General features: G+C 38.6%; 1 protein-coding gene across 9 annotated transcripts in view; it reads right to left on the reverse strand.

The window, feature by feature from the left end:
• Positions 1-5,218: 5,218 nt before the first annotated feature.
• The window catches only part of shep (alan shepard), a 103,848-nt gene continuing 85,255 nt past the window's right edge, over positions 5,219-23,811 (reverse strand). For 8 of the 9 annotated variants that reach the window (XM_069827217.1, XM_069827216.1, XM_069827222.1 and 5 more), the window contains 2 exons: positions 19,535-19,686; positions 5,219-9,506 (listed from right to left, as the gene is read on the reverse strand). In XM_069827217.1, the coding sequence (XP_069683318.1) occupies positions 9,497-9,506; positions 19,535-19,686 (162 nt within the window). In that variant the 3' untranslated portion in view covers positions 5,219-9,496. Of the gene's footprint in view, positions 9,507-19,519; positions 19,687-23,811 lie in introns of all 9 variants that reach the window. The other variant, XM_069827219.1, reaches the window with a different exon arrangement.

Here is a 23,811-nt window from a genome sequence, read left to right on the forward strand (position 1 = left end):
AAATCAAGCAATTAAAAGTTTAATTTATAGAACTGTTAATTTTATATCACGTTTTAATATTGAAACTATTACCTGATTTAAATAGAGATTTTCTCACGACCATCAGGGTCAATGTCTGGATACTCGATGTTCAGTAGCAATGAAGAACTTTGCAGTGTCGGCAATATACCTAGTAGATGTATGTGAAGTACTCGGCAAGTCGTCACTTGATTCCTTCTTGCATATAGTCCGTGTCCCTTACTGGCTTTTAAGGAACCCGGAGATTCATTGCCGCCCTCACATAAGCCCGCCATTGGTCCCTATCCTGAGCAAGATGAATCCAGTCTCTACCATCATATCCCACCTCCCTCAAATCTTATTGTTGTCCCTACTTTACATATCATATCAAATCTATTGGCAATAAGGTAATCTTTACAGCTGTCCAACTTTCTTAAGAAGAAAATGTACTGGATTATGTATTAGCCTATGTGTTTTTTTTTTTTTTTGTTTTAACATGTTGCACAAAATCGCTTGGCATTAAATATGGATTTATAAAATGTACACTTTGCTTTATCACTTTCACCAGGGACCACTAAACGCCAATACTTAAAGAAAGGGTCATTTAACCATTCTTTCCGAAAAGATGCTCATATCTGGGAGGCATTTTTTAAGTAGACTACACACTGTTGCACTAGATATAACCGAATATAACTTCGTTCGCACAGCTTTGAACTTGAATGTAACTTAAATACCGGTACTGAACCAAGCAACAACGCCAACATGTATTGATATCGCAGTTTCTTACAACGGGGTTTCCCATGTTTCCATATATGGATCACGTGAACCGTGCCCCCGCAGGAAACAGAATCAGAAGGCGCCGCGAAGACTACCCAATTCTGATGATGGCCCCCAGGCCGAAACTAGTCAACAAGGTAACCTAGTTAATTAACACGTGAAGTGATATAGTGTTAAAAGTTGTATAATCAAGATGAAAAACAAAAACGTTACATGGATATTCAGTCAAAATAAATTAATTAAAGCAGCTCTAATTCAAGAATTTTCAGGACCAAGATCCACTGGATACAAGAGTGAATTGAAACTATCATTGTTTGTGGCTGCATACAATATATCATTTAGGCCCATGGACCATTCAACAGAGGTTATTACTTGCAATTGTTTTGTGGAGTGTTAAGTTTTCCGTAATAATTGACGAGTCAACGGATATTTGATCTGTAAAAACATTATGCATCATTGTCATATTTTTTTTTTTGTGTGTGCGGAGTTGTTTTGGGACTTCGTCCAAGTTTTTTCATCTTACCCTGTAGGAGTTGAAGCAGGAGCAACTGGAGAACGTCTGTTCACTCTAGTCAAAGAACTGTTTTTGAAGTGGAATATTCCTTCTACAAATATAATTGGCTTTGCATCTGACGAGGCTAGTGTTGTGATGGGTAGATGCAACTCAGTAGTTTCACATTTCAAAGACCAATGTCCAGACTTAATGATAATGAAGTGTATTTTCCACTCTCTTAATCTTGTGGAAAGTGAACCCTGCAAATGTCTATCCTCGAACTTGTGCAGAAATGGGTTCAATTTTTTTTCACAGCAGCTCCAAGAGAGAGTCACAGTTTCAAAATTTTTAGGCTTAGATGTTCTGAAATTATTGCACCCCAGTCAGACAAGATGGCTCTCCCTAAACAGTCGTTAACCACACACTTCAACAGTGGAATGCTCTTAGATTTTTGATTCCCAGTGACTGGAAGAGAAACTTTCTGCTGATTACTAAAGTCAGTGACCTAAATCAATATTTTCAGTCTGAAAAGGTTGCAACCTCTTCTGTACATGTAATATGTACACTGAAATTATCTTGTTTTTCATGAACAGATACTATGTAAAGAAATCAAATCTTCAAGATATTGATCCAGAAAGAGAATATAGGCAACCTCTTTTCTCAGCTTTACCTGAATGCAAGTGTTATGATGCAAATGTCAAAACTGATATGGCAGCAAAACCTGATCATGCTCATGGTTTCAAGAGCAGATGTAGGATATTCCTCATTGCTGTTTGCCTGGGAATAAAGCAGCATCACAATTTTGAAAAACTTCTTTCTGGACTTCTGCCTTTGATGTCTCCTCAGAAAGCAATATCGGCAAACGAACGTGATGTCACACCCTCTTTTGTGCCTTTCATGTGTCTTGTACCAGGACTAGCACTGCAAGAGGCAAAAGGAATACAGGACTTCCATGATAATTGAGAAATCTGCCGTACTTGATTCCTAATCTTTGAGGTGAAAAGAAGGATTCCACTGAAGTCTATAAATTCTGAAGCAAGGTATGATGTAAAATAACGATCTTTTAAACATTGTTGTTTTTAATTACGATTATGAAAATAGTGATAGTATTATATGAAAATATTTTGAAGAGTTAAATTTAGAATATCAAAGAAACAAATTTGATAAAAATTCAATAAAGCAATGTGCAATACAACTGACTTCATATTTCTTGCTTTTAAAATAAAAATTTTAATCTTCTGAATGTTTTATCAGATATATAAGAACAGTATTAAATTTTACACTGCTTATTATACAAGGTGATTCAAAATCTCTGTGACAAACTCTGAGGGATGACAGATCTAACAATAAGGAACTTTTTTTTGTTAAACAACCTGTATCTTCTGATGCATTGTTTCGAAGGAAACATAGGTGCTCTGTTATGACTTCATTTTTATTCTGCAGGTTGGAACAAATTACAGGAGGTGTTCAAAGTGTATGCCCTACACCTGATTACACTCATTATGTTGTCGTATCATCGCCTGTCGGACTCTGGCAAACATGTCAGGCATATCTGATTTGATCAAACGCAGTAAATATTTATTCATTCAGTTCTTGTCTTATGTTAACTAGGGTAATGTACACAATACTCTTCATAAGTCCCCAAAGGAAAAAAAAATCTATGGATGTTAGGTCGGGTGATCGTGCTGGCCATGCAACAGGTCCCCCTCTCTGTATCCATTTCTCTCTGTAGGATCTGTTCAGATGTGTTTGTACAACCAGGCTGAATTGAGGTGGAGCGCCACCATGCTGGAACCACATTTCTCTGCGTATTGCAAGGAGTATCTCCTCCATGAGCAGCAGAAGCGTGTTCTGAAGGAATTCCAGGTAAGTTGTCCCTTTCAAATAGGGTGGAATGATAACAGGTCCCAGCAGATAATCGCCAACAATTCCACCCCAGATGTTTACGTCAAATCTCGCCTGGTGAACTCTGCGTGAGGATTCTCGTCGTCCCAGACATGGCTGTTTCTGCTGTTGAAGTACTCATCTCTTGTGAATCAGGCCTCATCAGTAAACAAGACGTGTGCAGGAAGGGCACGATTAGTGATACTTCATTGAAAAAACCACTGGACGAATCGAACACGAGGTACGAAGTCGTCGGGCCCAAGTCCTTATACTTTCTGGAGATGGTATGCATGGAGATTTTGTTCCTGCAAGACTCGCAGCACTAAAGATTGATTTGAACCCATAGCATGGGCAATGACACGTGTGCCAGTTGAAAGGTCATTGGCACTCTCTCAAGCACCTCTTCTACAAACGCAGGTGTCCTTGTTTCACGCCAGGAACAAAGAGACTCATCATCTCGAAGGGCTGATAAAGTCGAGTAAACATTGTGTGGTGAGGGTGTTTTCTGTTTGGAAACTGCTGTTGGTACATGTGGAGAGCTCTTCTTCCGTTTGCGTGAGCCTCCCCATAACACATTACCATGTCAGCTAACTTGGAAAAAGTGCAGACATCCATTCTCAATTGATGATTACACTGAACTCAAAGGAAAAGGTATGGAACATTAAACGTAAACAAACAACAACCCTTCTCGTCCCTTACATCTCAACAAACAAACAGGGGTGCACACATTCGCATACATTGCCGTATGCCAGCGCAAAAACATTTTCAACTATAACTTCGAAACGATGCATCAAAAGACATAGGTTAACAAAAAGGGTTCCTTATTGTTAGATCTATCACCCCTCAGAGTTTGCCGCAGAGGTTTTGAATCATCCTATATAATTATAAATGTATATTTATTTGTTTATATATACTTTACAGCTTCAAGGACTAAAAGCAGAAAGTGATGAGCTCCCCATTCCAGTACTTCCAAAATTAGCTCTTGGTTTAAACTGTACACATTTTTCACTGGACATTCTTTCTCTTCCACATCCCAGAGAGTGTTCTCTCAGATAAATGACATAAAAAACACCGAGAAGAAATAAACTAATGACGACAATGATCAGTGGGTGTTCACATGCAAATCAGTTAGCATGAAAAAGTGAATCTTGAGATCATTTGTAATATGCTGGGGATAGTCACACATTTGAAAGTATCTCAATAATATGTTGCATAGAGTTGTTTCAGGGCAGAACCATAAATCTGCATGACTGAATTTTCATTATATGCGTCAAAAGAAGCTGTATACGAGGGCTGCCATAATTTTTCCTGAAATACCATAATCTATATTATACAGAGTTTGAGGACAGTTCAAATTTTCCTTAAGCAAAAGGGCTTAGTTTCTCTGCACATTGTATCACATTCACATGCTGCATAATTCACTGTTTCATGTTTTGCAGACACTGAACTACCGCACCAATGCTGATGCAAGGAGCACGAGGTGAAAGCTGGCATTCAAAATACCGTAATCTCCTTTTGCCAGAGAGCCTACATATTACTAATGTTTGTGGAGGTGCTTTGTAAAAGTGATGTGCTGGTAAGAAATCGTACAGCATTATATCTCAACTACATTCCACTTGTCCTTGCCTCTGAGTTGACATGCACTCACATCCTTCTGGAAAGACTCGTACAAAATGTGCAGAATTTGATGTGACTACATTGCGGTCGTTGGTTTACATTTCAACAAAGCACACAAAAACCATAAATTGCAATTTATGAGATGAATTGATGTCTCGTAAGCTTCCTGCCTTCTGTATAAACTGCGCACTTATTTATTCAGCACAAACTCTCTAACATCAGTCTTACACCTATCATCCAGTAAGGTCTTGCTCAGTTTGGGATATTTAACCAATTTTTCTCATCAGAAGTAATTGCTAAATTACTATAAATTGGTTTAAGATATCATTATTGCTTTCAGCTATTCATTTATTTTTAAAATTCAATTTGTTTAAATTCTTTCAATTACAATGGGTATAAATCTACGATTTGGTTGGAAGTGGGTGAGGTCAACAACAACAAACAACACACTTCTTCCAACATAAGATCTTTATTGATCAGAAGAGGGGGCCCAACTGGCAACAAGACGACGATGCTCAGGTCTGCACATCATCAAGCCAACTATCTACTGTCCTTGCCTATCTGCCGTTCGGTGCCAAGCTCCTTGCTTCGAGTCTGGCTTCGCCATGCTTCCAGTCAATCTCTAGACCACAAATGAGCTGCATGTTACAAAACGTCTTTGGATGAAAAAAATATTCGTACATCCTTTCTGCTATGTAAATGTGGAGGAATATGTATATTGACAAGAAAGCTGCTTTAAAGAAAACATCGTCTTCATTATATGTCAAAATAGAGCTTCTCCGATGAGGCACTTCCGAGAATAGAGGAGACTGCGGTGTACCTGTGCTCGTCAAGGCAATGCGATTCATATCACAGGCTGAGATATCGTCAGTGTTGCGAGCCCGGACTGTCAAACAGGTGGTGGAGTGGAGAGATACACCGGAACTCAAGAGTCATATAGTCCTTTGGAAAGTAACTCCCATGTAACAATTCATAGGCCCTAATCACCGCGCTACTATGATATGGTACTTTCCTATATATAATTTAACGTGAGCCGTTTTCCCCAGTACACAACAGAAAGAATCTGGATTGCCTGGAAGCGTGTCTCGCCAGTCGTAACACAACTATTCACTACGCTAATATAATACAATAAAACACCCACTGCTGCCAACACAAACCAACGAGCATTCAGCCGAGCTCGCCATTCTTGTGCAACAATGGCTTGTCAGCACATCAACGAATAACTTCAACCACTGCGTCAGCAGAGCAAGAAGCCTGGCATCTTCACAAACGTTCAGTAAGTCCAACACTCGGCACTCGCGGACGTGGGGAAGACTGGAATGCTAAACACTGTTCGATCTCTTGCTTCTTCCAGCACTGAGCTTTGGTCCGTATGTCCAGCATTCTCACTGCTTACAGCTAAGTATGTATACTCTAACTACACGAGGCTGAAACATAGCTTCTAGATATTATGTACAAGGAACTCGCCAGCAGCACGTCGCGATTCATCTCCGGTCCAGTTCACCTTCCCAATCTTCTTAGGATGTTTGTTGGAGAGAAGAGACAACTACCTAAACACAGCACTCTTGTTTTAACACGACAACAAGAAAAAGACTTACATTATTTTTTCACAAAAAGGTTCTGTAACAAAATAAACTTTTCTTTTTTTTTTTTTAAGTTGTGCCTCTTGGTTCCTGTCCAGTGGAGGACCCGCCCATCGACCTCCAACTAAGGATAAAGATACTCAATAGGTGTATGTACAGCTTCTAGACTAGGACTTCCCTTTCGGAGGTGGTGAGGAAGAAAAGCAACTAAGGACACTTAACTCGACCAAACGACCATCTCTTCTCTGCCACTGTCCCACCTGCTATGACTCAGCCTCTCTGTCTAAACTACCAGTCCTACTCTACGCAACTCGCTGTTGCCATCCGCTTAACACCTAGTACGACTACAAACTACTGTTTCTTTCACACGGAAAACATGAAACCAACACATCTTGGACAAACACGACAACTAGTTCTCATAGATTACGGATACGAACTGAAATTACACGCACATTACAAAAGAAACAGAGTGGGGCACTTACATGTTATTTTACAATAAAATGAAGAACCACTTGGACCTAACCTCTACATATGTAGTTTCACATTAGAAGATCACGTGAAACTTGGATTTTGTTTTCCCCCTTAAAAACCTACAAACTTCTTCAGTCACAATTTGTTTTAAAAAAAGAAACAATGTCACTAAACCTACCAATAATCCAATGGTTCTACCCTAAATCTAATGGAAAAGCAGCAACGGCATCCAAATTCCACTCACAGTAACATGTACAGTACAAACTAAATCTACAGATTTAATCCTAGTAACTATATCTAAGTTGTAATGTTCGCACCAAAGTTCATGAGGTGCAACCTTCACATTTCTTGTAAAGCTGTGTGTGTGTTCTTTTCCTCACAATGCGGAAACTAACATCAAAAGTCTTCTGTTTTTTTTTTGTTATTTTTTTACTTATAATAATATTATTATTATTTAATTCACAATGTCCCCATCCGTTGTGATGGAGTTGCACACAAGATTCTGTCCGTCCATCTGTTTATTCCATAGAAACGAGATTAGCGGAACATAGTTCTGTCATTTCAACTAACAAACAAGTCTCTTTGTGTAAATGTTGTCAAAACCCTAAAAAAGTGTGTACTTTTGTCTTGCTCGAGTTACGAAACATGTAAATACAACACACCATTTTATTTTTATTAGGTAATATGGACTCTTTTGTCAGTAATGTGATCCTTAAAAAATAGTTACCATCTCGCCATCGAATTCAGATGTACCAAAATAAACTAAATATCTCTTATTTTTACTTCATCAGTTTTAACAGTGTAAAATTCTTTTCCGCACTTCTCAATACAGTAATACGACGCATGCACTACGGGGATATTAGCTCTAAACTTCTAGTAACCTGGTGGCTCGAAGATCTCCTCGATAAGAGTAATCACGCCAAGACCGGATTTCTTTGTCGCGAGGACCCAACGACCTGAGCTACTGGCCACGCGGCTAACAAACCGGGTCCTGGCAAAACTGATAAACAATTATATTTACCTCTATTAGTAACAAACAATCATGTCAGACTATGCATTTGGTTGAAAGCTGTTTGCGTTAATACTCATGTCACTCATTCAGCCTCCGCAGATTTCTCACGACTTTAAATGCTTCGTCTACCTTACAAATTATGCAAAATCTACAGTTATTTCCACAAAAAAAGTCCACAGTAAGGTTCGGTAAGTAACCAAATGGAGCTCTCTTTTCCGAGTCCGGTTAAAAAAAATAACTTTTACAAATATGTTCTCGGTTAATTCGGAAATATCGATCAGTTTATCAAAACGTCGCTCTGAGTCACATGAAGAACTAGGCTCTCTCCATCTAGATCAACTTAATGTACATTTTTGAACTGCTACAACACTGAAACAATCAGCAACTAGAAGATAAATTTGGCTTCGTGATTAGTATTTTATAATATATATAATTATTTCCCTGTCTTTGAATTATCATGAAAAGGCACAATATCTAAAAAAAATATGTCTTTAAAAAAGAACGAAACAGTTTAAAAACTCGTTTCACGTACGGTTGATATAGGCATTTTCATAAAAAAAATATTTCAACACTGGAAAAAACTCTGCACTAACAACAGTTAAAGTCGTAGAAAAATATTAAACAAAAACAGAAAAATTTGCTACAAGGCAACAAAGTCAATGCTCGCCATTTGATTGGAATGTGAGAAAAAGAAAGGTCGCGATGCACCATCCCTGCAGATGCAATGGCATTCCTTTCTACAGTGCCGGACAAAGAAAGATAACAAAACAAAACGCACTAAACAGAATTAACTCGTTCATTCGAGTTTCAGCTTTGGAAGGTATGTCGGAAGAAATCTTTGATGTGAGCAGCTTTTATTTTAGGGTTCACAACCCCTAATCCTAAGTAGTGATCATTACTTCACGTCTATGGGTGCCAAATGTTCCATGGCACGAGTAAACTAAAACGTATCACAAATAATCTCTCCTCTCGTTCACAGCTGCGAGTGCGTCACACCCGCCCACTGAGCACAACCAATCCTCTCGTCTGGAGGGCGGGTGGGACGCGTTCGTTCAGCAACAGTCGATCCGAGAAAGAAAAAAAGAAAAAAAAAAAAAAAAAAACAAGATCTTCTACTGACAAGAGCTCAGTAGTTCAATTTGGGGCAACTCCAATTCCAACATAAAAACTATATACACAGCATGCAAGTCAATGAAACGATGATATGCTTATACGTTACCGCTGCCACACACACGCCAAGCAATGGCGATTCAACAGTTGTAAGAAGCTAATTCTTACATAACATTAGATCTGGTAGAATGCCATGGAAATATTTGGCGTCCATGTTCCATTATTAACAATCATTCTAACCTCTTCTGTAATTCAAAAGAAGCTAATAGTAATAATAATAAAAAATACGTACAATTGGAAAATCGACAGCGCAGCTAAACATATCTCCACACTACAATAAAAAAATAATAAACTATCTTATATATATTTGTTTCTTATTTTTGTTTCAGCAGATGGTGGCAAGTCCGGGGTCGGTTCTAAGTGGCCATCTCCACGTTGCTCGTACTTCCACAGCTCCAGGTGTAACGTCTTGTCAGGAATCTTCTCCCTTCACGGTCATTGAAAACTGTGTCAGTGGGGCTCCATTCACATAAAGAATGGATTCGAACATTCCTAGTAAAATCTGTAACACATCACCACACACAATCACTCGACAGTTTCCATCAGAGAATCAGAGGGAGGAAGACAAGTCTAAAAATACGGGTGGATTGTTGTTAGTCATTGCTTGCTTCTCGTGGTGGAGACAGCACTGATGTGTAAATATGGGACTGACTTCCGGCTTCAATTCCCTTCTGAAGGAAGTCAGTTGGTTTTGAACCACTTTGTTAGGTTCAAGACATTCAGTAAAATGAAAATGGCACTTGAATTTGCTGACTCAGGCATTTATATAAACACAGCAAACTGGGAAGTCTGCTGGCATGCAAAGCAGTCACTGCAGCCTCTGTACTCATGCCGAGCCCTATTAACAGCTTCTGGAATTTCATGATTCTCTTTTTCTAGGTTAGCATCGCCATAAGAAACCTATGTACTACAAAGCAATTACGAAATAACTTAATCAGGTGACTGTGTTCAGAAATTAGCAGGGTTTGATAATCTGTAAAACATGGCCTCTTAAGTTATTTCTTCATTGTTTATGTACGTAAGTTTCTTTAAGCCCGTACAGATGCTCAAGTAAGTCATCAAGTAGAACTGCGCATGCAAGCCATCAAGTAAATCGTCTGAGTTGTAGAGTGTCCACACAGCTCAGTGCTCAGTCTTCATTCAGTTTTATGGTTCACATGCTCCTTCTTACTTGCAACGTTTTGCATGTGCAAGTGAAATGCTTTACGACGAAGTTAAATTCCTAACCCACAATGCGTACAAAAAGTGAGGGCCAGCATGAACACTGTTCCCCTACTAAAATACGTACATGGTACACTCGTAAGTTCAATGCAGGAGATTCGTACACGTCCCTTCCTGTAGTCAATGCTTGCATGTATACCGGCTGATGTGGTTATGCTCAGCAGCTTTTACTGTTTGAACTATTGCCAGTTTTGTCTGATAAAACCAGGGCTGGGCAGTATTTGAAATACATTTGTATTTTGTAATTTGTAAGGATTTTCGAAAGTATTTTGTATTTAAATACATAAAATTGATGTATTTTGTATTTCAAATACTCAAAATACTTTCTTCTTCTTGTCCAAGTTTTGGATTTGGATTTGAAGAATGAACTTTTGTCTTATTTGTTTACCCATTTCAGATGTGCTAGCCATACACTTAGTTTTCTTACCACAAGTGATTTCCTTAATGCCATAAAGAAATCTCCAACAGCATCAAGGATCCATCACCCAACACTCGCTAAATGTTCAGCATTATGGAATGCGTCTAGGGGACCCAAATCCTCAGAAATTAGATCAGATGTCTTGAATATTCATTAAAGTTTCCTTGCCCAACTCGATGGAATTCTCTTTATGACTCTATCTCTCAAATACTGCAATTCAAACATGATATAAACAGTATATGTGAAAAACTGGGATTGCCAACCTTCAAAGATGTTGAGTTTCAGTACCTTGAAGAATATATTGTGCAGTTCTGAAACCCATTGCCGTAGCCCTTGATTTAATGCAAAATGAGAAGACGTGCTGTTACGGGCAACTTTTGTCCACATTAATTTCCGTCAAAAAAAGATTACATATTCTGTTATCTAGTAATCTATGCCATCTATTCCAAGTAACTCCAATCCTAATAAGTTCGCTTTCATCAAGATTTAAAGCGATGTTTGATCTGACCCCAGAAGCAAATTGAGCTATTTTGGCAGCTTGCTTCCACCCATCATTGAAGATGAGATGGCTGCCTCACCAAATGATAAGAGGATACAGAATATGTGCGTGAAATCAGCTGAGCAGTTCTCTGCTACACCTTTGGTCGGTTCAGAGGATGAAAACAATTTTAATGTTTTCAACTCAAGTACAACAGACACTGAAAAGCAAAAAAAAAAGAACTTGTCTACTGCAGAGTATGACCTTATACAATTCTTCAATGGCAAAGAGACAACCCTGTGCACTCTAAAGATTGTTCTGTTTTGCAGGATTTATTCATTCACCAGCAAGGGGATCCTTATCTGATAAACTTCTTGAGAAACTGTTTTTTTTGAAAGGGAGCAGTAATTATTCATGTATAGCATAATTTCATTGCTGACTGGGGAAAGGAAGAATGTTCAGTTACAGTGTTTATATAAAACTTCGAGGTAAAAATACTTAGATTTTCAGTAATATTCTTATTTCTTTATATATTGTATCGAGTACTTGAAATACAAATGTATTTTGGTTAATTTTTTAAAAGTATTTTGTATTTGTATTTGAAATACTTGGATGTCAGTATTTTGCCCAGCCCTGGATACAACAACATTGTTATAGCAGTCTGCTTCAACTTCTTCTTATATTCATTTTTCTATAGTCTGTCTTATCAACAGCAAAGCATACTTCAAGCTTGTCTGCAGTCCCTTACATCACGAATGACGAATGTCTGACTGTGTGTCTAAGTCAGGTGGATTTTTTCTACAGCCCTACTACTCTTTTATTACGCAAGGTGTAAGATAAGCATTTCAGTGTCACAAAGAACTTATTTCAGGTTGCCATCAGTCCCTAATTTTCTGGAACCATACTGGAATCGAGATCTGCATCCTGGCATCCGGAAAATAATTGTCTGGATGCATAAATGCCCCAGTTTTCAGCAAACAAGAAAGAAATAAAGAATAAAAAATTAGTACGTCCTTTCTTTTCGTACTATCTTATTCTCTTCAATTTTATTTATGGCTACAGCAGCTCAAATGGGTTGAAAATAGAGGACTTGATGAATACATGCAACATTCGACTAGGAAGCGCTTGGGTATGTTACTGTTTGTAATGACGTGTATATGCCTCATTCTTTAGTTTGATTGAAATTCGTTTTATGTTACAGTAATGTCTTATACTAAATTCCTTGGTCATTTTAGAACCGCTGTCACAACAATCCCAAGAAGAAAATTACGTTTCTTGTTGGCAAGTCTTATCAGTTTACCAATATTATGCTGGACACTCAACAACGGAAACTGTTCAAAAACATAAAATTATGGAATGGAAATATATTTTGTATTATATGCTACAGAAAAATTTGTAAAGACCTACTAGTAAATAATTCTGATTGACAAGTTTTCAATCTTTCTGTTGCTCCCGACCTGTGATCTCAGTAGCAATTAATTTGGTGCTGAGTGCTGAACAATAAAATACACTATCTACGTGATTCTTAAGGTAATCAATTTATCTGCACAGCTTCTGTATTTGTCAGGTGCATTATGTCTATCATTCATTGTCAAGAAACCCGATTTAATTTGCAATGCTTCCCAAAAGATTGTGTTGTTTTGTTTGTATCCTAAATGAAAACTTCTTGGTTACAGTAAGTACTTCGTTTGTTTTAAAGTTTGAGGCCATTTTATATTTACTACACCATTTAATGCAATTTTGTCCTTTTTAATTCGTAAATTTTAAAGATGAAAGTAAAATGTGCCAGATTTTCTCCATGGCAACCCTACTTTCCATAGAAAAACACGACTTAGGCTTGTGGGATATAGTCGACCATCTCTTTTCTCCAACACTAATGGACAGATACTTACTTACTTACAAATGGCTTTCAAGGAACCCGAAGGTTCATTGCCGCCCTCACATAAGCCCGCCATCAGTCCCTATCCTGAGCAAGATTGATCCAGTCTCTATCATGATATCCCACCTCCCTCAAATCCACTTATTGTAGGGATTCGTAACAAGTTGTTTTTACGGTGATGGGTTGTTAGCCCTTCACCCAACCCCCAAGCTGGAGGACCACCCCTCATCGGCTGTCCACGACTGCTTATTCAATATATTCGCAGCTACCCTCCATATCTGGAGGCTGTCTCCTCTATCCGCAACCTGAGGACGCGCCATGCCGTGGTGATAAATGGACAGATATGCCTATTAATATAATCTTGAGTTTGCACTTAGTCTCGGATCTACTTTTTCAAAATAATGTTCCGTTATTCCAACTATTGTTAAACATGATTAATTTTATTCCCATCTGAATGCAATAGAAAACATCTGAACAGCCCACAGCTACCAGCCTTCAACAACTATCTCACCTCTTGTCGTGCAGTACTACCCAATCTAATATTCTACACTGGATGTGAATGTTCTCACGAGATGTGAGCAGGATGTTTATTTAACTGAAACACACGCTCAAGTTTTCAGGTCTAATTTAATTTCGTGATATTCCAATGCAGTACAGCTACTAGCGTCAGACCGACGATTTGAGAAATGAAATAACATCATTCTGAAAAGACGTAACAACATGGAGGAAGGATCACTGAAAAGGTGTGAAGTGCTATATGAACAAGAACTGTTCACACTTTATCACTTTTACGGCCTCAGAAACATTACTATGATGTACCGAAGTACGTATATTTCCGTGCAGGAATCTGCGTTACCGTATCGTGAAGGATGGATAGAATAGAGAAAAATTCTCTCCGGCACCGGACTCGAACCCGCGTTTTCAGTTCTACATGCTGATGCTTTATCCACTAAGCCACACCAGATTCCAGAAACATTGGTAATCAAAATGTCTTATTGGAAGAAAGCCAAACTAGGTGCAGACATGGGTTATATTACTATAAAAAGAAATTAGTGCAACACCGCACCTACACACTTCTATTGTCCACACCTGTGGAGTAACGGTTAGCACGTCTGGCCGCGAAACCAGGTGGCCCGGTTTCGATTCCCGGTAGGGGCAAGTTACCTGGTTGAGGTTTTTTCCGGGGTTTTCCCTCAACCCAATATGAGCAAATTCTGGGTAACTTTCGGTGCTGGACCCCGGACTCATTTCACCGGCATTACCACCTTCATCTCATTCAGACGCTAAATAACCTAAGCTGTTGATAAAGCGTCGTAAAATAACCTACTGAAATAAAAAAAAAACACTTCTATTGTCAAGCGACAAGGTAAGACAGCATAATGAATGTGCTGATGACAGTTGCAGAATAGTACTATTCCTACGAATATTCACGTAAATGAAAGTAACGAGAAAATTTAACTTCTAAACTCCATAAAAAAAAAAATCGAATCGGAGTAGGCTGTATCACAGTTGTTTCTCTGGATGTGCACTGCACATGCCTCACATTGCGAATTTTCTCTCCTCACTAGGGTTGCCAACTCTTTTTCAAGAAAATATGGGAGATTAAGTAAGCGACAAAATGTTATACAAGAAATCAACAATGACACTAGATGCACATTCACAATGGGAACATAAACACTATGCCGAATTCAATCCACAGTACCGGACCGAACTCTCCTCCTTCGATGTGGTCAGAGCACTTGGTACATAGAACCAAGGACCCGGGTTCGATCCCTGGCGCCGGAGCGAATTTTTCTCCTAAAATATTAACTGTCAATTCATGCTTCTCCCTTCCTATGCATTGCTCCAACTAAAGATCACATTGGATACATTGATCCTTCATCTATAGATTGCCGTTTACTTCGCTGGAATATGTCGTGTAGTCTAGAAATTACAGACGCGAAAAAAATTGGCCAGTGTCGGTCGATGGCATCGAACTCATAGACGTATTCACGAGTAGTGGGCACTAAATTACATCCCAGACTGGCATCTTTGCTCTCGTTTTTTCACAGGACTGGAACCCCGAATACGCAAGAGTTCATGCTCAAAGGCAAGCAGAGTTGTGCAGCATGCAGCACTCCAGGGGAAGGGGGGGGGCGAGGGGCAAGAAGTGAGCACCAAGGAAATCACAGCTTAATGAAATTCACATGAATCCAAATAATTGATACCTGAACACGTGAAAAGTGAGAAGCTCGATCACAACACTCTTCGGAAGGCAAAGTGAGAGGTTTATGAAGCAGTGCACTGCTTGGCTGAGAATGGGTCACTCAGAAGAGCAGACATTATAGGCATCGATCGCGCCTCATTCTTGACCCCACTGTCCGTTTTGAGAAGAATGGTCAACAAGCCAATAACGTTAACGATGAAAATAAGTCTATTTACAACTCAAGTATTCCTCACTTCAGTGAGAGATACAAAATTAATATTAACACATGGGAAGTGAAAGGACTTCTTTTTGGTGCTAGGGGAACTTCATTTAAGTTAACCAAAACCATTCTCCTTTCTCTTAAATTTTTTAATGAGGACATTAACAAAATTTGTCTAATGGTATTGAGAGATTCATTATCCATTATTTTTTTTTACTTCACTTCATTACTCTTAATTGCTTAATTGTACTTTCATCTCATGTTTCTCCGAAATCAAACAGTACTTTATCTTTAAATGTATCATTATTCTGTATTTTCTCCGCAAATCATACTGTATTCTATTTTTAATTTAACCTGTGCTTTGTATTCTGGATCCTAGTGGTGAGCTGTAGATGTCCCAAATTGTGGAGTTAGTACCCTTATTTGGAAAGATGATGTTACTTATGCAAAATCCACCAAATTTACTTGCCGTTGGTTTATACTATTTCAATAATTTTGCTATTATAGATTTCGAACATTTTATTTTCTCTTCTTAAAAAGTGCTGTAACATTCCAGTAATTTACTTTCCTCATTTCATACTTTTCCGCAGTGGAGCGATTGGTTTGGTTGGCATGTAATCTCAAGTCACTACGTGGACATTGTGGAATTCAGCTTACATACACTGCTGTTCATGTACATGCAGCTTTATCTAGAATTTGGGTCCAGAGGCCTTAAAACTGCATGTGAGTTAGCAGATTAGTAAAAGCCATGTACACAGTGTTCATCATGAGACTCCAACGTTCGAAACAGATGCAGTTAAAAGAAAAACGCGTATACAAACATTACTATGCATGAAACTCACAAGTTTTCACATGGCACTTTTGGTGGCATGTAGATTGTGACATTCAGCGTGCCTGCCATGGCATCTGTACACGCTATTTTAAATGTTGTTCACTACTGCAGTGTTACTGTCTCTGACGTACCCCCACCAAGAAAAAATCTAATGGAGTAATGTGGAGACCAAGGAGCTGGACTTCACGTCTGAGGAATGTTGTCGTTATCCAATGCTCAGGAATATGTCATTCAGACATAACTGCAATGGGTGTGACGTCATCTTGCTGGAAAGTTACTTTTGGCTGCATGGTAGCTATCTATGATACGGCATATCTAGAAACATTAGGCCAAACAATGTGATTATGCAGGACACCACACCAAACACTAGTCTTTGGACTACCGTCATCTGTTTTATGACTAGCCCCAAATTCGTATACTGTGCCGATTCACTTTCCCTGGAATGTGAATGGTGGCTTTGTCCGAAAACATGTTGTCATCTAATGCCGGGATTTGGCAACGAAGCCATTAGCGTTCTTGCTCTCCAATATTTCTCTGTTGTGGTCCGAAAACACTATGCGTGGTGAAATGCTACTCAGTATACTGATCCTGGCTTTGATCAAGCATACGATGCTGAAGAACTTTGTGAACTGTCAACAGCTTCCTTCCAAGTTCTCTCATCGCTTGGCTTCTTAAGGGTACGTACACGGAGCGACGATAAACGATAAAAGAAGCAGCGATGCTATATCAGAGAGAATTGAAGCATGTATTGTCATTGAAGTGTGCATATTGGAGTAACGATAAAAGCGACAAAAATGAAAAGTTCCATTTTCTTCGCTCTTGTCGTTCATATCAGAGACCTGCAAGAGAGCGAGCGCGGGATATCGCTTTCAGTCCAGGAAGGCACTGACTGAATGAATAGCGATCATATACGAATAGTTCCGATAAATCACGAAGTAAGGCAACACACCGAGCGATCGGGTCTGACGACGAGCGCTCGGTGTTCATGAGTGCTCTTCCGGTAGCAGTAAGCAGTGGGTGAATTGCGAATTGTAAGCTTGTCTAATCAGTACGTTTCATCAAAACGAATGTTGAAGATGATTCAATAGTATCGACGTCGATCTCAAGCAGAGGCTCGGACACCGTCTCTGTTGATGGTAAAAGATTACAAGACACGATGTCAAAAGTATATGCCGAAAATAAAGTTAAATCAGCAGAGTCAGAGTAGTGGAAGAAAAGGGAAAGCAGTTACCTACTAGCTCTGCTTGGACTAAATTCGGAGAAGTAAGCGATAAGAATACCTTAAAGTACATAGGATTGTCCACACCTGTGGAGTAACGGTCAGCGTGAAACCAGGTGGCCCAGGTTCGAATCCCGGTCGGGGCAAGTTACCTGGTTAATGTTTTTTCCGGGGTTTTCCCTCAACCCAATACGAGCAAATGCTGGGTAACTTTCGGTGCTGGACCCCAGACTCATTTCACCGGCATTATCACCTTCATTTCATTCAGACGCTAAATAACCTAAGCTGTTGATAAAGCGTCGTAAAATAACCTACTAAAATAAAAATATTCTCAAGTTAATGAGTGAAGTTCATATTACGTTCGAGATGAAACAAAATATATCGCTACTAATTTATTATTTGCATTTCATACTTCGATAGACATTTTTAGTTATCACGTATTAAATGTAATTTCTCGGTTTTATATACATTTTATAGTAATATAACCAAACATTTCATTTGCATTTACAATATTATCACGATTAAATTTGTGTCTCAGTTTGTTTTTGAAGTTAAATGTTAAACTGAGTAGGAATGAAATATATTTATACAGAAAATCATTTCAGGCTGTTTCAATCTAAACAAAGAAAAATGTGTAATTAATTAAATTTCCACTAAAATATATAATTGTTGAAAACAATCGAATGATTTCTATGATTATTCCATTGTAGGATTAAATCATTCGAATGCATGAATGAATTGTTCAATAACATTGCAGTATGTTGATTAGTCATTCTATACGTAGGCCTATAGCCTGAGAGCAGCGCTCTTTTTTCTTATCACCATGTAGGTCAGGTGTTTAATTTAATAAAGATCAGGGTCAGATTCTGGGGCTGTTAGAAGAGTCATTACGCTACAACCACACAGAACATTCGAAGCTTATCATTCTATTTTTGCGTCATATGATTCTGAACTCGAAGCTCTTATCATTATCTTAAAATGGAACATATTCTGTTATGCGAGTACATATTTTGTGTAACTTCATACGGCTTGTTGTGGTGGTAAGCAAAATCAATGAATAATCAAGTGATATTGTGAATATTTCTATTATTTCGAATGGTTTTGATAATCAAATGAATGCATTCGATTTTTACCAATGCTGTACTACGTAGTACTGTAGCATACTGCTTCGCGTACAGTGGTTGAAGCGAGCGCTCGTTCCGACAGGGGAGCGATCCCCCGGGCGAGCTCGAGCGAGCGCAGGCCAAACCCGAGCTCGAGCGATTACACACGAAGTGCATTCGGTAAAACCGATCTCAGATATCGTTAAGCATCGCTCTCTTGCAGGTCTCTGGTTCATATGATCTCTGATTAAGATAATATTAATCTGTATAATTACCGGTGGTTATCAATATATCCGAATATTAATCGATTTATTATTATTTCAGCGTATTAAATTAATTATTGTAGATATTAGCAAATGATCAGTTGTGTATTTATTCGTCATATGTTATGTGATCACAAGAACCAATCACAACACAACGAATGTATACTATCTTTGGGATGAGAAACGGGTTTAATTTTGTACGTATTTAAGTTATATTAACCTTGAACTTAGCAGCTGATATTTCCTATATATCTTATTTCATTAAGTGGATGCATAGAATATCTTCTACTGATAAATCAAAATGTTCTCTTCCCGCGTCCTCGTTGCTCCGATATGAACACTTGATTCTTTGATAATACCAAAGCGTCGCTAGCTCATTCTCTTATCATTTATCGTTGCTTCAATGTGTACGTACCCTTACATTGATCTCCGCAGCTTTGTATGTCGAGGATCCTGATAATGGAATATCGCCATACGATAGAGGAGTCTCACGGTGACACTATGTACTTCAGTACAAAGCGCAGCCTACACTCACAACACAGTCATTCCCACACAGCTAATGCTCTGGTGGTGGGCACGATCATGTCGCTCCAGTAAGAAGTAAAAACCTTACTAGCTTAACACCGCCTGCTGAGTCCCGCTTCTTTATCAGACGATCGTGAGCACCAAAGCAAGGCTGCTGTGTGGGTCTACTTACCACATGCTTGCTTACTTGGGTGGCTGGTTGGTTTGGTAAGGCTGGTAAGTGTCATCAGGTGAGGCAGCATTGGAAGTCTGTTCTGAGTCCGCGATGGGCACCGCATGAATGATGGATGCACCAGGCCCGGGGTAGAAGGGGTACGGGTGGGGGCTGGCTGTGATGTACTGCAACAGAAAAAAAGTTATGAAGTCATTCTCGTAGTTAAAAATATTAATGATTGTTATCAAAAATGAACAAGAAATTACACAAAAAATGAGAAAACACGAACTCGCAGTGGCTGTTTCTGTCAGTTTTCAAGAAGACATTTTGCGTATTATAATCACACCAATATGGTACATTGTTAAGATGTGGCGGCACTGAAATTTCTAGAGATTCGAGGCTGTCCATTCTTGTCTTCGCACTGCCAGCTTCAGTAAATAGGTTTTGTGCCAGTGGGAGAATCAATTCAGAGAGGGAGAAATGGAACATTTTAAACACTGAGGATCCAGCGCCAAAGCTGAGACTGCACTGAATACAACCACCTTAACACTCCTCCAAACTGAAAATATTTTCACAGTAGACTGAACTTGATATGATGAGAAGTTTGCTAATTGGTTTTTGAATTGCAGTGAGTGGAAGAAAGAGAAAGTGTGTTTGTAACTTAGTCACATGTTATTAATTATATTAATGCCATTTCAGTTGTAAGTTTTTCTCACTTACATGTTTTCTTTTTTCTTCAGACCCCCATAAAAACCTATACATGTACATGAAGTTTGCTTTTCTGCAATAATTTTCCCTTTGCCTGTAATATCATAATAGTAGGGGGAAATCCGTAATACTTGGTAGCTCTGTAAAATGTGCTACATTACTTATTTTTAAACCCTCACCTCCTCTATTTGAGTCCACATGTGTAAGCATAAGCAGATGGATGTGGACAGATTGGTGTGCAATGTAGTACAGTAATATCTCTCATATCTGGCACCAAAATAACTGGCAATACCAAAACAACGACACTTTTGGCTAGGGGGGAAAAAAAAAAAGATATTCATGCGAAAGGGAAGAGTTGGATAAAGATGTGACTGATTTTCATGGGTCGCACATGTCGCATTCTGTGTTTACTCTTTACATTGTTCACGGGTGAAAACATAGTTATGTCCCTGGAGTAGATCGGGTAGCATTAGTAAGCTGTCACTTGGGCCTGGCAACAATCTGCAGAGACTATATCTTTAAATTTAGCACTTGAACTCACCCGTTTCGAAGAAGTGTTGGGCGAGTCTAAACAGGAAAGTGTGAAATTCTCTGTTCCTACAGCGTGTAAAAATTTCATTCGAGTGGTAGATAGTATCATGGTTATTACCACTAAGTGCTGTTGTTGCACAATGGATTCTGCAAAATGCAAGCGAAATATTCTTACGCTCAAATCATCGAGCGTTACTTCATAGTCTTCATATCTGCGATGTTGGCTACACTGCTCTTAACGTCACATGACTCACGACCGTCATAAGGTTATGAAAACTTTTAGTATTTTTTACACTATTATGTATTACAATAAGTATGAACTGATTAATGTACATTACCTTATTCAGTACTAAAAATAAACACTGTACGTATTTCAAAACTTTATTTTTAAATATCTATATAAAAATTACTAAATGAAAAAAATGTTTGTGTAATACATGTGTCTTTACATAACCTATAAACATATTTTCCAATTATCCGGAACTGGTTTTGTCCCCACAGTTGCCGGATACGAGGAATTCTACTATAATAGCAGTAGCAGTAGCAGTAGTAGTAGTAGTAGTAGTAGTAATCAAAGTGATTAGCTATAAACCCCTTACTTATGAAGCCACCCTTTGCCACTGGTTGAATGGTTATTATATACCCTGTCACAGTTCAGAGTTGCATGGGTCTGAACTAATAAGAAATAAATGTAAATTATGCTTTATTTAACGATGCTCGCAACTGCTTTAGTTATATCGCTGGCTGAGAACCATTTTGTTGTTGGCCTTTTTTAGATTTTGGAGCCAATTTGTTCTATATACCAGTCTACATATTCCTTTGTACCCAATTTGTTCTATCTGCACTCTACAGGTCAATATCGTAAGAATTAATTTGTTCCATGTCCACTCGATTAGAATCTGTTAGTACCAATTTGTTCTATCTCCGAGTGGACTGCAACAATTGCGTGACCCAATGAGACGCCCGTTTGTAATCACGTCACTATTCCTTGCTAGGATACAACTTCATCAATATAAGAAGTTTGTTTATTCGAGAAAAAAGTAATAACGAGTGATATTGAGAAAGATACTGACGATCCAGATTATGTTGACATATCTGATCGAAGTAGTATTACATCCGATGAAGACAAATCTAGATGAGTAAACATTAATTTTATTATTATGAATGTGAAAATCAACACAACATTCATGGAACTGAGAAGGCTGCAGTCAAGGAAGAGAAAAAACTGGACACCGAAAACGTTGATAAAATCATAGAAGTTATTTCCTTTGATTTGCAAAGTATTATGCAAAGTCCAGAATCTGATACATCAGTGTTCTATTATTCAAGGAACTTGGCTGTTTATAACCTGACTGCTAAGGCAATAAAGAATGGAAAGTCATATTGTGATATTTGGTATGAAGAATAATTAGCAGGTAGGGGACTAAATGAAATTGCCAGTGCTCTTTGTTCTATTAAAGAACTAAATTTCAGAATTTCCAGATATCAAAAAAATAATTTTGTGATCTGATTCATGTGTGGCTCAAAAACAGAAATTCAGTAATGAGTACTGCTAATGAAAGAAATGCCAGGGTCAGTTTGTACAGTCAGGTCACAGAAGTGGACAGTATGCTCTCTGCTATTGATAGGAAACTGAAGATGCAATATGAACTGCACAGGCCTGTGTCACACCCAGTTTTTTAAAGTTGTTTTCCAACAGTCTTACTATAAACCGTGTATAGTTTTTATACGAGACTTACGCAGAGTTGAGGCAGAAAACGTTACTAATAAACCGTGAATAAGCGATGGACGTATAAACAGGCTGTAACTATACAATGGGAATTGCTTTGCAGTAGTTATATACACGAAACCCCTTGTTTAAGCGTTGTATATAGCGAAAAAATGGCCGTCCCTCTAACAGCTGTTCGTATCGACTGTCATTTTATGATGATGTTTACCTCGTAACCACAGAAGAACAAACCAAAGATCATAGAATTATTAGAATAATATTGCAGTAGCTTGTACTCTTTGACCAAAATGTAGTGTGGTAATCGATTAGAGCCAGTTGTACTATCGATATTTAACACGCCACACTAGAGCGCTCTACCGGATGCAATAGAGAACCTCAGATATTCTATTACCTTTCGAGCGTATTCCGAATCTCACCGGTGAGCAATCTGATGGCATCACGGTGTTCCGAATTCCACCAATGACGTCATTGATGCTCCACCGGTGTCGCACCGGTGCCATCAACTTGCAGAGGTGGTGGCAGTCTCCATCAGCCGCCATCAGTGAATCTGATTGGTTCTTGTGTAGGGCGGGAATTAGCAGACGAATAACATCGTGCACTGTTGTGTCATGGCGGTGTGTTCTGCTTTAGTTCTGCTGTATTGTTTGTAATGAGCAGAACGTAAAAACAATATATTAATGGCTTATGAGTGAACATGTCAACGGACCTGTTATTACTATTGGTTCAAGAAATAAATTGTTTATGCTATCTGTTCTTTGAACGAGATGGGAGTAGGAAAAATTTCGCAAAATTTTGCTAGCGTAGCACAGACAACAACTTGTACAGTCGCCATGACAGCCATCGATCCTTCCAGCAGTTTTGTTCCTTATTTCGCTGCAATGTGACGTCATTGATACCACTGGACCGGTGAGATTCGGAATACGGTGTTCGTAACGAAGTAATGACGAAACTATGACGTAGCTGTGTAACAGTTATACTGTTATACACAAAGTATGTAGTGATTATTAGTAAGGAATTTACACACGACTTATAAACGAGCTACTCAATGTATAAGTATAAGACAGTTAAACATCTGTATATAGAGTTTTTATTAGTAAGACCGCAAATATAAAGTCATTCAATTGTAGCCAGAAATAGTTTACAAGAATTGTAATTTCAAATTATTTCAAAGCAAGATCAGTATTTACAAATTTGTCAGTGATTCCATATTGTTCTGTGAAGCTCCCCGACTATTCCATAGATTCTGTAGTTTATAAAATCAGCCTTGTAGAAGCGTCTCCAGCATCAACTGTTGCTCTGCAAGAAGAAACTCTAGGCCTGCTGTAATCGGATTGACAATGAA

This window comes from Periplaneta americana, chromosome 6 (genome assembly GCF_040183065.1).
Source record: "Periplaneta americana isolate PAMFEO1 chromosome 6, P.americana_PAMFEO1_priV1, whole genome shotgun sequence".
Lineage (NCBI taxonomy): Eukaryota > Metazoa > Arthropoda > Insecta > Blattodea > Blattidae > Periplaneta > Periplaneta americana.